The following is a 13,450-nucleotide window of genomic DNA, read 5'->3' as shown; positions in this document are numbered from 1 at the left end:
CACTTCTGGGAATTCAGGGCTCAGAGAGCTCAGCCCTCACTTTCCACAGCGTTCCCAAACCCTGGGAATCCAGGGCTTCTTCCCAGAAGGGCTCAGCTGGAAGTGATATCCATGAACCTCTGCCAGCAAACCCGACCTGTGCAAACCCAGCACGGCAGATCCTCCAAGCCAGGCCCAAACCCCACTTTTAAAGCATTTGCTCCCTCTTTTTTTCAAGTGATGGGCACCTTCAGAAGAGCAGAGCCAACCCAGCCTTGGGAATAACAGACCTTCCCAGCAAACTGCACTCAAAGATCCCCTGAATCCATGTCAGAGAGCTGGGATCCATCTGGAAAGCTCTCTGAGATCAAGCTCTCCTTGCAGAGCCCCATACAAAGTCCAGATACAGCCTAATAAGCTTTTGATGTCCTGCTGACATTTATCTGCCAATATTATTGCTCCAAGCACTTACCCTATGATGGATCTCATTATTTCCTTGATCCCAGGCCAGCTCAGCCCTTGGCCCTTCCTCCAGCCTCATGGACCTCCCCAAAACCCAGCAGAGAGCCCCAAATCCTCAGCTTCCAATCCCCCAAAGCAGCCCTTCGAGACATGGGAATAAAGACAAAGTGGTTTTGCAATTCTGCACCTGGAAAGGTCAGTTCTCAAAACTTCTGACCAAATGGGAAGGAAAAAAAAAATACAGCTGAGCACCAGAATGTTTTTCCTTTGGTATCAGTCACCTTGACTCAAAGAGCAGTTTGCTTTTGCCCCAGGAGATGGAAATAAACTGCATTTACAGCCCCCCACGGGCAGAACTTTGTTCCCTCCTTGCTCTCCTTACCCAGAACTCAGCAGCAGCAGCTTTGGTTCCTACACAGAGCTGTCCCACGAGGGCAGAGATGGAGCACAGCTCATCTGCCTCCTATTTTCATGGAAACACAGCTTCCAGAGGATGAATTTTCCTGCTCCAGGTTCCAAATCCCATGGTCAGTTCTCAGAAGTGGCCCTGAGCTCACAGCCCAGCAGGCAGAGGCTGCTGGACTTCCACAAACCCTTCAAATCACTTTGGGGAAATCTGGGACATCTCCCCACGTCCAGGCTGCCTCTTCTGCCAGGCTCAGACACAGCCCTGAGCTGGAAGCAGCAAAATCCACCAGCAAAATCCTCCAAGTTCACACCCTGCACGAAGGAAGGAGCAGAGACAAAAATTATTCTGCATTTAATCAAATTTAGGAAGGAATCCTTCCCTGTGAGGGTGCAGAGGTCCTGGCACGGGCCCAAGCACTGTAAACTTAGGATGCTCCATAAATATTTTCTAATATAATTATTAATGCTACCAACAAAAAAGATCCCCAAAATTATTTACATGGTGACTTCCTTTAATAATTATTGTTTTCTGTTTAATTCAGCACCACTTCCCTTGTCTGAATTTGCAACTTTAGAATTTCCAGCACGAAATCTGAGCACCTGCTTTCCCTGCTAGGAACATTTTCCCTTCCAGCCATACAAACTGTTGGAACGAAGCCCACCCTGAGCCATCCGGGCTCATAAAAGCAGCTCATTTTCTGATTCATCCCAACAGATTGCTAAATATTATTTACTTTTCGTTTCATAATGGCTCGGAAAAAGCTGGATGAAAAGCTTAACGAGGTCTAATCCAGGGGAGAGGAGGGAGAAAAGGAATGAAGAGGCAGTTAAGGAGCAGTTTGAGCTTCCTTATCGCCCTTATCAGCACAGCTATCAGTCAGCAAGGCCTAATTAGGCACAAAAGCCATTGTGCTTCATCCAGAGCTTCTCCAGGAGCTGGGGCTGGAGCTCTGACTGAGCCTCTGCTTGGGAACAGCACTGCCACAGCAATTAGGGACAATTTGTCCCCTTCAGGAGTGGCCTCTGTGGCTCTGCAGGGTCTTGGGGACAGAGAGGTTTTCTCAGCAGCAGCGACACTTTTGGAGACATTTTGGGGCTGGGATTCAGCAGAGTTCAGTGAAATCCTCCAGACTTTGCTGCTTTGTGGTGACCAACCCATCCTGAGCTGGGGACAGAGAGGTTTTCTCAGCGGCAGCGACACTTTTGGAGATAAAACAGAGACATTTTGGGGCTGGGATTCAGCAGAGTTCAGTGAAATCCTCCAGACTTTGCTGCTTTGTGGTGACCAACCCATCCTGAGCTCCTGCAGGAACTCCGGAGCAGGGAAGAAATTCCTGGACCTCACTTCCAACTCTGACCAAGGTTTGCTCCAGGAGTGGGGTTCAGTTTTGCATTCCCTTTATCCTTTTACCTCAAAATCAATTCAGGTTGGAAAAGACCTTTAAGGAAATGGAGTCCAACCCTTCCCAGCAGCACCACAGTCACCACTGGCCCATGTCCCCAAATGCCACATCCATGTGGGTTTTGGTCACCTCCAGGGATGGAGACTCCACCACTGCCCTGAGCAGCCCTTCCAACGCCTGACCACCCTTTTAGGGAAGGAATTTTCCCAAATATCCAATCTAAACCTGCCCTGGCCCAGCCTGAGGCCGTTCCCTCCTGTCCCTGTTCCCTAGAGCAGAACCCAACCCCCCGGCTGTCCCCTCCTGTCAGGAATTGTGCAGAGCCAGAAATTCCCCCTGATCCCCCTTTTCTCCAGGCTGAGCCCCATCCCCAGCTCCCTCAGCCTCTCCTGGTGCTCCATTCCCCTCCCTGGCCATGCTCCAGCCCCTCCATGTCCGTCTGTCCTCGGACAGGTCAGTGAGGTCCCTCAGGAGGGACCCGTGGCTGTGTCCAGCAGCTCGGCGTGGATTCGCTGCCCAGCAGGGCTCCTGCCCCAGCAGCTGCTCCCACAGCTGTTCCCACCAGTTGGTGGCTGAATTTTCCAAGATATCTGTCTGGAATTAAAAAGCAGCAGCAGCAGCAGTTTGGCAGCCAGCAGGAAAAGTGCATCAGTGGATTGCATCCCACCCCGAGCACCTCCCTGGTGGGACAGGAGAGATGAGACCAGGCAGGACCTGCCCATCCCAAAACCCCTTTAATTATCTGAACTGCTCTGCCAAAACCTCCACCAGCATCCAAAGGCTCCTTCTGGAATGTTTGGGTCAGAAATGTCCATGTTTGGTGGCCTGTGCCATCAAAACTGCTCCGTGCCAGGAGACCTGGGCACAGGGAGCTCTGCAGGGCTCTGGGATTCTCCTGGCTCTTACTCGAGGGGATTTGCTCTGCTGTGCCTGTGCCAGGCTGCACTCCCACATAAAGCCTGGAACAAGGCAATGGTGAGGGAGTGAAGGCTCCCCCATCCCCATCCCAATCCTGGCACCTCCTAAGAGGGGTTGGAAAGCTGCTCCAGCCCCCCTGGGAGATGTCCTGGGAGCTCCAGAAAGAGCCTGGAGTGGCTCAGAACCTTCCAAGGCAGATTTTCCCAGAGTGGCTGTGGGATGGAGCTGCTGGGCTCTGGGAATGATCCCTGTGGGGCAGGCAGGGGCAGGGGGACACGCTCAGCCACGTTCCCCCTCGCACAGGCAGGGACCTGAGCCTGCCTCTGCCTCCCCTGGCAGGTGGGATGATGTCCCAGGCACTGTGGGATCCATGCCAGAGGCTCCATGGAAGCAGAATTCCAGCTCCAGCCTGCAGTCCTGCCTCGTGGATTTGTCAAGCCCGGTGTCCACAGCAGATAAATCTGAATAAGCCTGATGTCAGGCACACCTGAGACCCAGGGCAGCTTCTCCCTGCAGCAGCTGCACCAGAACAGCTTCCACTGAGGGAAAACTCCCCTTTCCTGGCATTTCTTGCAGGGCAAAGAGCCCTCTAACCACAGTGAAACAACAGCAAGCCCAAAAAGAGATAAACAAACCCATGGATGGCAGATCCCAGGACTTCTCCTGCCAGGTGCCACCCAGGTGTGTCCATTTCGATGTGGTGATGTGGACACATCAAGCTCCAGGACACCACAGGACCTGGGATCCCATCCCACAGCCACTCCAGGTGCAACCCACGTGCTCACCTTGGAGCCCCTGGCCTGGACAGCACAGAAACCCAGGGAGAAGGAGGTGAAATTCCCTGTTTGTGGTGTCTTGCCAGGCTGGGATTAGAGTCTGGGGCTCCTGGCACCCACAGGCACCGTAAATCCCCCGAGCCTCAGCCCAGGCAGTTTCCAGGAGCCAAAGCTGTGCCTGGTGCTGCAGCAAAGTCTTCTCCAGCTCCAGCAGAGCCTGAATTCTCTCCCACACTTCCTGGAGCCCATCTCCTCCTGAGGGACCCAGGAGGGTCAGGCTGGTAGGAAAATCCCTCTCCTGTGCCAAGCATGCCATTCCCGTCTCCAAATGGCACAGACAGCCCTGAGTGAGGAGCAGAGCCCCAGCAGGGCTGGGATGAAGGCCCTGCACACCAGAAGGGAAGGAGGAAAGGAAAATGACCCATTTAACCATAACACCACTGGACTGTCCCATCCACAATTCCTGACAAAAGTGGAAATGTTCTTTTCCACGGGCAGAGCTGCAGGTCCTACTACAAATAAATAGTCCAGGCAGGGATGGAGGCCATGTGTTTCCATTAATTCTCTTGGCACAGGAGCCCATGTAGATCTTGGATGCAGCTCGTGCTGGAGCAGGAGAGCTGGGGTGGCCAACATACATCTCAGCACAACCCATCTGGCCCAAATCCATCCCCAGCCTGCTCCAATCCCCACTTTTATCATCCTAATTACGAGCAGATTCCCAGCTCCCTCCCTCCCTCACAGAGGTACCTTCAGCTGCCCCCTTTTCTCCCTCCCTCTGGCTGGAATCAGCAGGTGAATCCCAGCCTTTAGGTATTTCTGTCCCATTATTGCTGGTAGACAAAGTTTGGCCTCTTTCATTTTCCTTTTCTCGCAGCCTCTTTTGTGGGGATTAAAATAATTGATATTGATAACGAGATCTGCCCCCTGCCCCTGGTCCCAATTACTTGCACAGGCTGGGGATCCTGCCTTATGGATCTGACAGGAATGGTCTCAATTATCTCCTCTGGGCTCCAGGACTGATGCTGGGATTGATTTGGGAGCGCTGGGATTATTGGGGCTGATTGTTGTGGGCCGGGGTCAGCGCCGGCTGCCTCGGAGCTGCATTTTCCCCGAGTGCTGCCAGGTGCCTGGAAAAGGGGATAATTTACTGCAGCCACCCCCATGCTCAGCATTAGAAGGACAGCACTGAAGGGGCTTTTCATCCCAGGTTTTACTGGGGATGAATTTGGATCCTGGGTGCTGGGTGAGAGCCAAGGAGCAGCAGCTTTTGGACAGGCCCAGCCTCACACTGAGGGGGAAACCCCAGTGACAGTAAATGAGAACGACACAGAAAAGGAGATTTAAAGCTGAGAAGGCAAACAAGAGCTTTTTGGACCTGCAAAATCTTATTTCATAAAGTTATGGAGCTGTTAAAGTTGGAAAAGCCCTTTGAGATCATCAGCAAGAGCAACACCAGCCCTGTTCATCAACATGTCCTCAAGTGCCACATCCACGTGGGTTTTGGTCACCTCCAGGGATGGAGACTCCACCACTGCCCTGAGCAGCCCTTCCAACGCCTGACCACCCTTTTAGGGAAGGAATTTTCCCAAATATCCAATCTAAACCTGCCCTGGCCGAGGCTGAGGCCGTTCCCTCTCCTCCTGTCCCTGTTCCCTGGAGCACAGCCCAACCCCCCCGGCTGTCCCCTCCTGTCAGGAGCTGTGCAGAGCCAGAAATTCCCCCTGATCCCCCTTTTCTCCAGGCTGAGCCCCTTCCCCAGCTCCTCCTCATCAGACTTGTATTCCCAAATATTTGATGGCCACAGATTCCAGGGCACGGACATTTTAACACCCTGGGCCACTTGCAGGGGCTGTGAGGTGAATCCAGGGAAGGGAATATTCCTTCAGGACCAAGGGAATATTCCTTCCACCAATATTCCTTCAGGACCAGAGCTTCTCCCCCTGGGATCATCACTGGATGCAGCATTTTCCTTTTTACCACCATTTATATAAAACTCAAATTCAAAAATAGAGGTGAGGAGAGAAGGGGAACCAATTTTGCCTCTGTAACCAGAGAGGAGATGAACCCAGAGCCAGCAAAAACCCCCAGTTTATAAATCAAAATGCAACATAATCACTGCAACAGATGTCAAAAAGATAAACCCACGGGGTTCTGAACTGCCAAGGATCTGCTCTGCGTGTTGGAGAGCACAGGGATGCTCTGATTCTGTCAAATGGCCACTTTTGGGGGGTGTAAGCAGGAACAGCACCACAAAAAAACTCCTTTCTATTCTCTCCTTTCCCTGCCCTGCAGCAGATTTACAGTGGAAGTTCTCAGTAAATCTCAGGTTTGCTCCTGGATCCACGATGGGGAGGGGAGGGAAGCAGAGAAATTGGTCTTTTAGGACTGTGGTTGGGAAAAACAGCATCACCCAGCTGGCACGGGGACATGGCCTGAGTGCCAGAGGCTGGGATAAAGAGGGAAAACATGGAGAGCTGCCTGGCAGGAGAGGAAAGGTTGGGGGAAATTATTTTACAAAAGAAAAGCAGACAAGAGAAATGAGGTTTTGTGTGCACATCACTCACCTCGTAGTGATAATCCATGCAAGTTAACTCTCTCCAGCAGCGATCTCCTCGGATTTTAATCAGCCCCTAGGGGAAAAAAAGGGCAAAAATACTGTCACAATTATTTTATTTTACTTTGGTTTGTGTCTCAAGGTTTGTGTCTGCCAACTTCTGTGGTTAAACTGCAGGGGTTGAATGAGACCCACGGCACATCCACAGCCTGGGTCCAGTTGTGGTTCCCAAGGGAACACAATGGATCTGACTCATTCCACTGCCTGCTTACTGAAAATCTGACATAAATCCTTGTGGAATATGCCAAATTCCCCTTCCAGGAAGAAGCCTCAGGCACAGCTGAGCCTTTGCTCAGGTCTGAACAGCCCAGGGCTCCTGGCATCGCTTCCAGCATCCCTGGGAAGCAGCAATGGGGAAAACCAGGCTCTGTCCCTGGGATAACAGACAAAACCCAGCAAGATTCACAATTTTAACATCCAAACCCAACTGTTTCCCTCAGGCAAAGCCACCTCTGCTGCCTGTGGAAAAGAGAGCAGAGCCACAGATCTGGGGATGGGGACACGGAGCAGGGATGGGGACACAGAGCTGGACACAGAGATGCAATTAAAATAATTAGAGAAACAAAAGAGGGGCAGGGGAAGGAAGCTGCCAGCCCCAAACACAGCTGGCTGCACTGCTGACAGCTCTGCCCCACCTCAGGTTAGAGGTTGGGCCAGCAGGTATCCCCTGCCCAGGGACTTCAGAACAACGAGAGGGGACATTTCCAAATCACTGGGTCCATTCCAGGGCTGGCAGCAATATTGGGATTGAATTTCTTTGCCTCAGAGATGAAGAGCAGAAAGGAATCAGTCGGCCAGAGCAGGAAAGACACCTGGGCAGGGATGGGCTGGAGCAGGAAGCTGAGCAATCAAGGCTGGCTTTGATGTCCGGGAGAGGTCCCTGATTAGGATCACAATATCCCAAATTGAGGAAAGCTTCACTAGTCAAAAGGCTGAAGCAGCTCTGTCATCTGCATACAATTAAGGGGTATTTGCCTACCTCTGACATTGCCCTGATTGTGATGGTCCTGCCTTCCCCAGGAGAAAAACCCTGCAAGTTTCTGGGAGCATCCTGAGGCTTCCTGACATTTGCAGCAGGGAAGGGATCAGTGACCTTCCAGTGCTAAAATCTGAGCTCAGAGGAGGAGATTCCAGCATTTATGAATTCCATCTAAATTCCCAGAATTGGAACAGTGAGAGCACAGTGGCTCCTATGCTCCAACCTCCCTGCTCACGCTAAAACAAATCTTCGCTTGCAGCATTAAATAAAGTGCAACACATTTGCAGCTCAGAAGAAATTAAAAATCCCAGTTAAACTGTGCAGACCTTGGAAATATTCAGGAATATCCAGTTCCCAGGGCTGTATATCTGTCTGTCTAAAGAAATTAAAAATCCCAGTTAAAGACCCTCCAAAACTGTGCAGGCCTTGGAAATATTCAGGAATATCCAGTTCCCAGGGCTGTATATCTGTCTGTCTGTCTGACAGCTGAGAGCACAGGGCAGAGCAGAGTTTATGAACTCCTGCCTGGCAGAAAAGGGATGCAGAGCGACATCACCCAGGATTTCTGGGATGGCAAAGCAGTTTTATCTCCCGGGATTTATTCAGCACGTCCCCTCCATCCCTCTGGAGCAGGGACAAGACACCCTCACTGTCAGCAGCCACTCCATCCTCCCCTCCCCAGGCTGTCCTGCCCTCCAAGCTTTTCTAAAATTACAGGATCTGGTGATAGCATCTCCCAGGATGTGCTGCAGCTCCAGCCCTGGCAGGGCCAGCACACACTGAGGAAGCTCTGTGCAGGAATGCTGGAATATTAAAACAGGACAGTTATCTTGATGACCTTCCCTCCTCCCTCCCCAGGCTGTTATCAAGCTCTATTATCCAGCAGGAATAATTAAAACTCCAATTAAAACAAGGATGGGGAAAGCAGCGCTCTGAAAATTCTGATTTTCCCTGCAATGACTCACTCAGGCAGTTCATCCCTTTTTGTTTACTAGGAAGCTTTCAAACAGGAAAGTCTTCATATCAAAGATGTTTTGCAGCATAAAAAACTCCCACTCTCATCATTAAGGGGTTTCAAGTCAGCTTTACCCTGAGCTGGCTTCGAGGCCACCTCACTCCCACATTGGCACCTGAGTTTTCCAGTTTTCCCAAGGATTTGGATCAGAAACGTGCACAGAAAAATCTCTGCGTGCTGAGGCTTCAGCTCTGCTGAGAAGAGACAGGAAAGGAGAAGGAGAATCACAGAATCCTGGAGCTGCTGAGGCTGGAAAAGATCTCCGAGCACCAGGCACCCCACGGCAGCTCCGCACATCCTGGGGGCTGCTGGAAATCGGGAAGTTCTCAGGAATACAAATTAAATCTGAGCTCAAGGCAAGCAACCAGGTGGCCAAGTGAACCAGCAGAAGCCCTTTCACCTCCGTGGCCTCGCTCTGAATCCAGGATTATTAAATTCCCACTGCTGGCTGGTGGCTGCAGGGACACGGGGTCGGGCGCTGGTGGCACTCCGGCTCCTCGGGATAATGAGAGCTCCTGGCCTGGGAAAGGGGAACTTGAGGTCCTTGTCACAGGAATTTACAGCAGGAGCAGCAGAAAATGTTGCCCCTGGATTGAATTAAGCTCCGGAATGAAATATGGGCTCAATTCCTCCTCCCCTGCCAGGTTTGCTCCCTGCAGGGCATGGCCAAGGAGCTGGGGCAGGATGGAGATGCAGCACCTGCTTGGACCTGGAAAACCCCAAACTCCAAACTCCCCTAATTAATTAAGGGGAATTAAATCCAGCAGCATTTCTCACAGGGCAAGGAAAATTACATTTAGGATTTTTTCTTTTTTTTAGATTTACTTTAATGGAGGATAATAAAATTCCTGGGTTTAATTACTTTGCCCCTACACCAGTCCTGCTCTGGAATACAGAATAAAACATTCCCAAAGCAGGGAAAGGGTTCCCATATTACAGGATAACAGAAAACAGAATCCAGGGGGATCCATCAGAGATCCAGCCCCCACCTGAGGGGAGGGAAGAGCTCAGCTCCAACACCAAATCCTGCCCTTTCATCTTCCTGTGATGGCTGTGCCCAACTGTGCCCCTTCCAGCCTGCTGTACTTGGGTGATTCAAAGCGAAAAAAAGCCAGAATAATTAAAATGTCATTCAAGCCCTAAGCCCATATGAGTCACTGTTCCAAAAAATATCTGAAAAATTCCTTCAGGAGTGGGGGATAATTATATTCCTCCCTATCTATTGATTTTTCTCTACAATGCAGATGTCAGATTTTCCACGGCTTTTTTTTTTTCCTTTTTCTCCTCTTTTTTTTTCTTTTTTTTCTTTTTTCCCTGGAGTGAGTGTCAAGGAGGAACAAAGCACTTCTTTGAGACTTTTTCAGCCCAAAATTAATTCTGAAAAAAATGGTACAGACAGGCCAATAGCACGGGAAGCTGAGCAAAAGCTTGGTGACTCAAGCTATGTCTGCAAAATTCCCAATTGATCCCGGCTCCAGAGGGAAGGGTGGGGAATGGGGCACCCACGTTATAAATTTAGAGTCAATTTAAAGACCTTTCTGTGTTTTTGCTGTACAAAAGATGGGCAAAAACCCACCCAAAGTTCCCAACTAAATTCTAGATTTTCATTTTGCTCCTGCTATAAATAAGGAAAGCTTCCAGGGAAAATCCCAACTCCGTGCACTTCCCACCTCTGCTACCCACAGGAAAAGTGGTTTCACCATCTCTGTGAAAGCCAAACCCTCACCAGGGTATTCTGAGACAAATTTACACCCCAGTTTGTGGGAGAGGAAGGAGCTTCCCAAGGTGAAATCTAAAAATAAAACCATTTCTGGATTAGAGGGCAGGGCTGGAAGAGGCTCCTGGAGAACCTAAATCCGAGGAATCCAACAAGACCGACTTCAGCTGGGGGTCTAAAACCCCCTTAGAGCCCCAGGACTCCAGACCTTCCCCATCTCCTTCCCTACTGATGGATCAAGGTCCGTGGTGCAGGAAGGATGAGCTGGATCCTGGCTTTTCTGTTCTGCAGGGAATGTCCCACAGGGAGCAGGTGACACAGGTACAGCTTCTTCTACAGCTGTGACAGCAGCAAGCCAAAGGTGACAACCAGAACTGCACCTGATGTTCCCACCAACCTCACTGAATTCAGATCCCTGCTGCTCTTTCCATGAGAAAAGAGGAATAACAGGATGCTCCATGCCTGGAAGGGTTTGAGGACAGGCTGGATGGATGCTCCATGTCTGGAAGGGTTTGAGGACAGGCTGGATGGATGCTCCATGCCTGGAAAGGTTTGAGGACAGGCTGGATGGATGTTCCATGCCTGGAAGGGTTTGAGGACCGGCTGGATGGATGTTCCATGCCTGGAAGGGTTTTAGGACAGGCTGGATGGATGCTCCATGCCTGGAAGGGGTTGAGGACTGGCTGTATGGATGCTCCATGCCTGGAAGGGTTTGAGGACAGGCTGGATGGATGCTCCATCCCTGGAAGGGTTTGAGGACATGCTGGATGGATGCTCCATGCCTGGAAGGGGTTGAGGACTGGCTGTATGGATGCTCCATGCCTGGAAGGGTGTTAGGACAGGCTGGATGGATGCTCCATCCCTGGAAGGGTTTGAGGACATGCTGGATGGATGCTCCATGCCTGGAAGGGGTTGAGGACTGGCTGTATGGATGCTCCATGCCTGGAAGGGTGTTAGGACAGGCTGGATGGATGCTCCATGCCTGGGAGGGGTTGAGGACAGGCTGGATGGGGTTTAGAGCAATCTGGGATGGTGGGAGGTGTCCCTGCCCACAGCAGGATGGGCTTTAAGGTCTGTTCCAATACAAACCACCCCGTGGTTTACAGTTCCTTAGCCAGGGAAGGACGGCTTTGTGCTCTTCAGCTGGCTCTGCTTTGCTCTGCACTTTGCCCATCCCTTCCCAGCCCTGTCCAGCTCCAAGCCTGGCACCTCCACACCATCCTGAGAACACTGTGAGTATCCAAGGCCAGGCTGGATGGAGCCTGGAGTAACCTGGGACAACAGGAGGTGTCCCTGCCCACCTTTCCACCCCAAACCACTCCAGGATCCTGCCATGATCCAGGTGAGCAAACCCCACCTGCCTGCTGCCTTCTGCACAGAGGGGCTCTGAGGTGGCCCCAGGAGCTCAGGGGGACCTGCAGGAGCTCAGAGGGACCTGCAGGAGCTCAGGGAGACCTGAAGGAGGTCAGGGGAACCTGCAGGAGGTCAGGGGAACCTGCAGGAGCTCAGAGGGACCTGAAAGAGGTCAGGGAGACCTAAAGGAGGTCAGGGAGACCTGCCCAGAACCAAACCAGAACCACCACACCCACAAAGCCCCGCACGGGCGGAAACCGCGCTGGCGAACTCCCCAGGGCTGACTTTTCTTCCTTTGATTTGCTGCTGTTTCCCTCCATCAAATCCCCCAAAAAGCCCCTCTGAGAAGCCACCAGCAGCATCTGGGGGGCTCTGAGGGCAGCGCTGCGAGCAGTGGGTGAAAGGGATTCTGCAGAGCCCTTGGCATTGGCGGCTCCTGCCTTTTCCAGCCACCAAGGAACAACAAGTCCCGCTGCCAAGGGCTATTACCAGAGAAATGGAGAGAGATCAGAGGCACAAAGGAGGTTGCTAAGGAGTCAAGTGTGGGATCCCTGCAGAGAGGAGGAGGCTGCAGCTGGGACGGCAAAGGTCAGAACATTGCAGACATCATTTTCCAAAAATTCCCATGAAGGGCCGGCGCGGGAGCCGGGAGCTGGCCCCGCCGTGCTCGCCGAGGAATAATGAGAAAGGCAGCGAAGAAAGCTCCCTTTCTTCCCTCCTACCCACGCTAATGTAATAAAACAAATTAGAATAATTATTCTCCATTTCAGGGCCATAATGCCCAGGATCAGGGCACGCCTGTCACCGGGCTGACATCTACATCCGCCGGATTCTGCTGCTGCTCCCCCCTCCTGCATCTCGGGATCGCCCCAATTCCAACTTTTATTTGATTCCATTTTACTGCAGGCATCCAGATTCTGTTTGCTTCAAAGTCTTCCTTATTTTTGCCAGAAAGTTCATCTCCCTTCTTAGCTAATCACAGCCCCACCCTTTCCAGTAACCTTTCAAATGCCACCCACGTCCTGACACTTTTAACAGGCTCCAAGCAAAAACAAAACAAGGAACACCAAGAGTTTCACACGAACCGCAAGGTTCTGAAAGGATTTGCTGCAGTGGGTTAAGAGAAATATTTTTTAACAGCAAAGAAAATTCAGAACTGTTTAAAAACATATTAAATATCAAGTGATGTATAAATTATCTGGAAGGAATTGATCCATTTTTTGTGAAAAGACATCTCGGAGAAAGATGGACAAATCCACAGGAAAAACTGTGATAATTTAAGGGGAAAATAATTTATTATTATAATTCTTTCTGTACTATTTTTTCCTCAAAACTGTCACTTTAAATGATTCTTTATCCTCCTGCAAAAGGGGAAAATATCTCTTGTGTAGATTAGAAGCAGCAAAGGACTGAAATTATTTTCTAAGTCTCTGCCTGCCAAAAACTGCTCCCAACTCCTCTGTTCTGCAGCCACTTCCGAGGATGTTCCTCAACAGCTCAGGGGGGCTGAGCCTGGATTTGGGAAGAGGGGGGGCAGTCTGACAGAAAGGGAAATCTGGGAAGTGGGAAAAAAATAGAGAGAAATTTTGTTTACAGGAAGCAAAGCAAGGGGAGGCACGGCCAAGTCACAAATCCCAAGTGGAAAAGATGCTCTTGGGTTTCCCAAAAATTCCCTAAATTCCCCTAAACTCCCCCTAAATTCCTCCTCAGGACCTCGTGTGTGATGTGGGGAGGAGCAGAGGGAGCAGCTCCTGGGAAGGGCTCTCCAAACTGGGAGATAAAAGGGGGAAGAAAACCCTTCCTGAGGCACCATCCCAGGCCCT

General features: G+C 51.0%; 1 protein-coding gene across 1 annotated transcript in view; it reads right to left on the bottom strand.

Moving 5' to 3' along the window:
* Positions 1-13,450, bottom strand: part of LMF1 (lipase maturation factor 1) — a 143,154-nt gene that overhangs the window by 80,444 nt on the left and 49,260 nt on the right. Inside the window, exon 5 of the mRNA XM_041402021.1 lies at positions 6,514-6,579. Coding sequence (XP_041257955.1) covers positions 6,514-6,579 — 66 coding nt within the window. The remainder of the gene's footprint in view (positions 1-6,513; positions 6,580-13,450) is intronic.

Source organism: Onychostruthus taczanowskii, unplaced genomic scaffold, assembly GCF_017590055.1.
Source record: "Onychostruthus taczanowskii isolate IOZ18803 unplaced genomic scaffold, ASM1759005v1 scaffold19, whole genome shotgun sequence".
Lineage (NCBI taxonomy): Eukaryota > Metazoa > Chordata > Aves > Passeriformes > Passeridae > Onychostruthus > Onychostruthus taczanowskii.
This window is presented reverse-complemented; position numbering and strand designations above follow the sequence as displayed.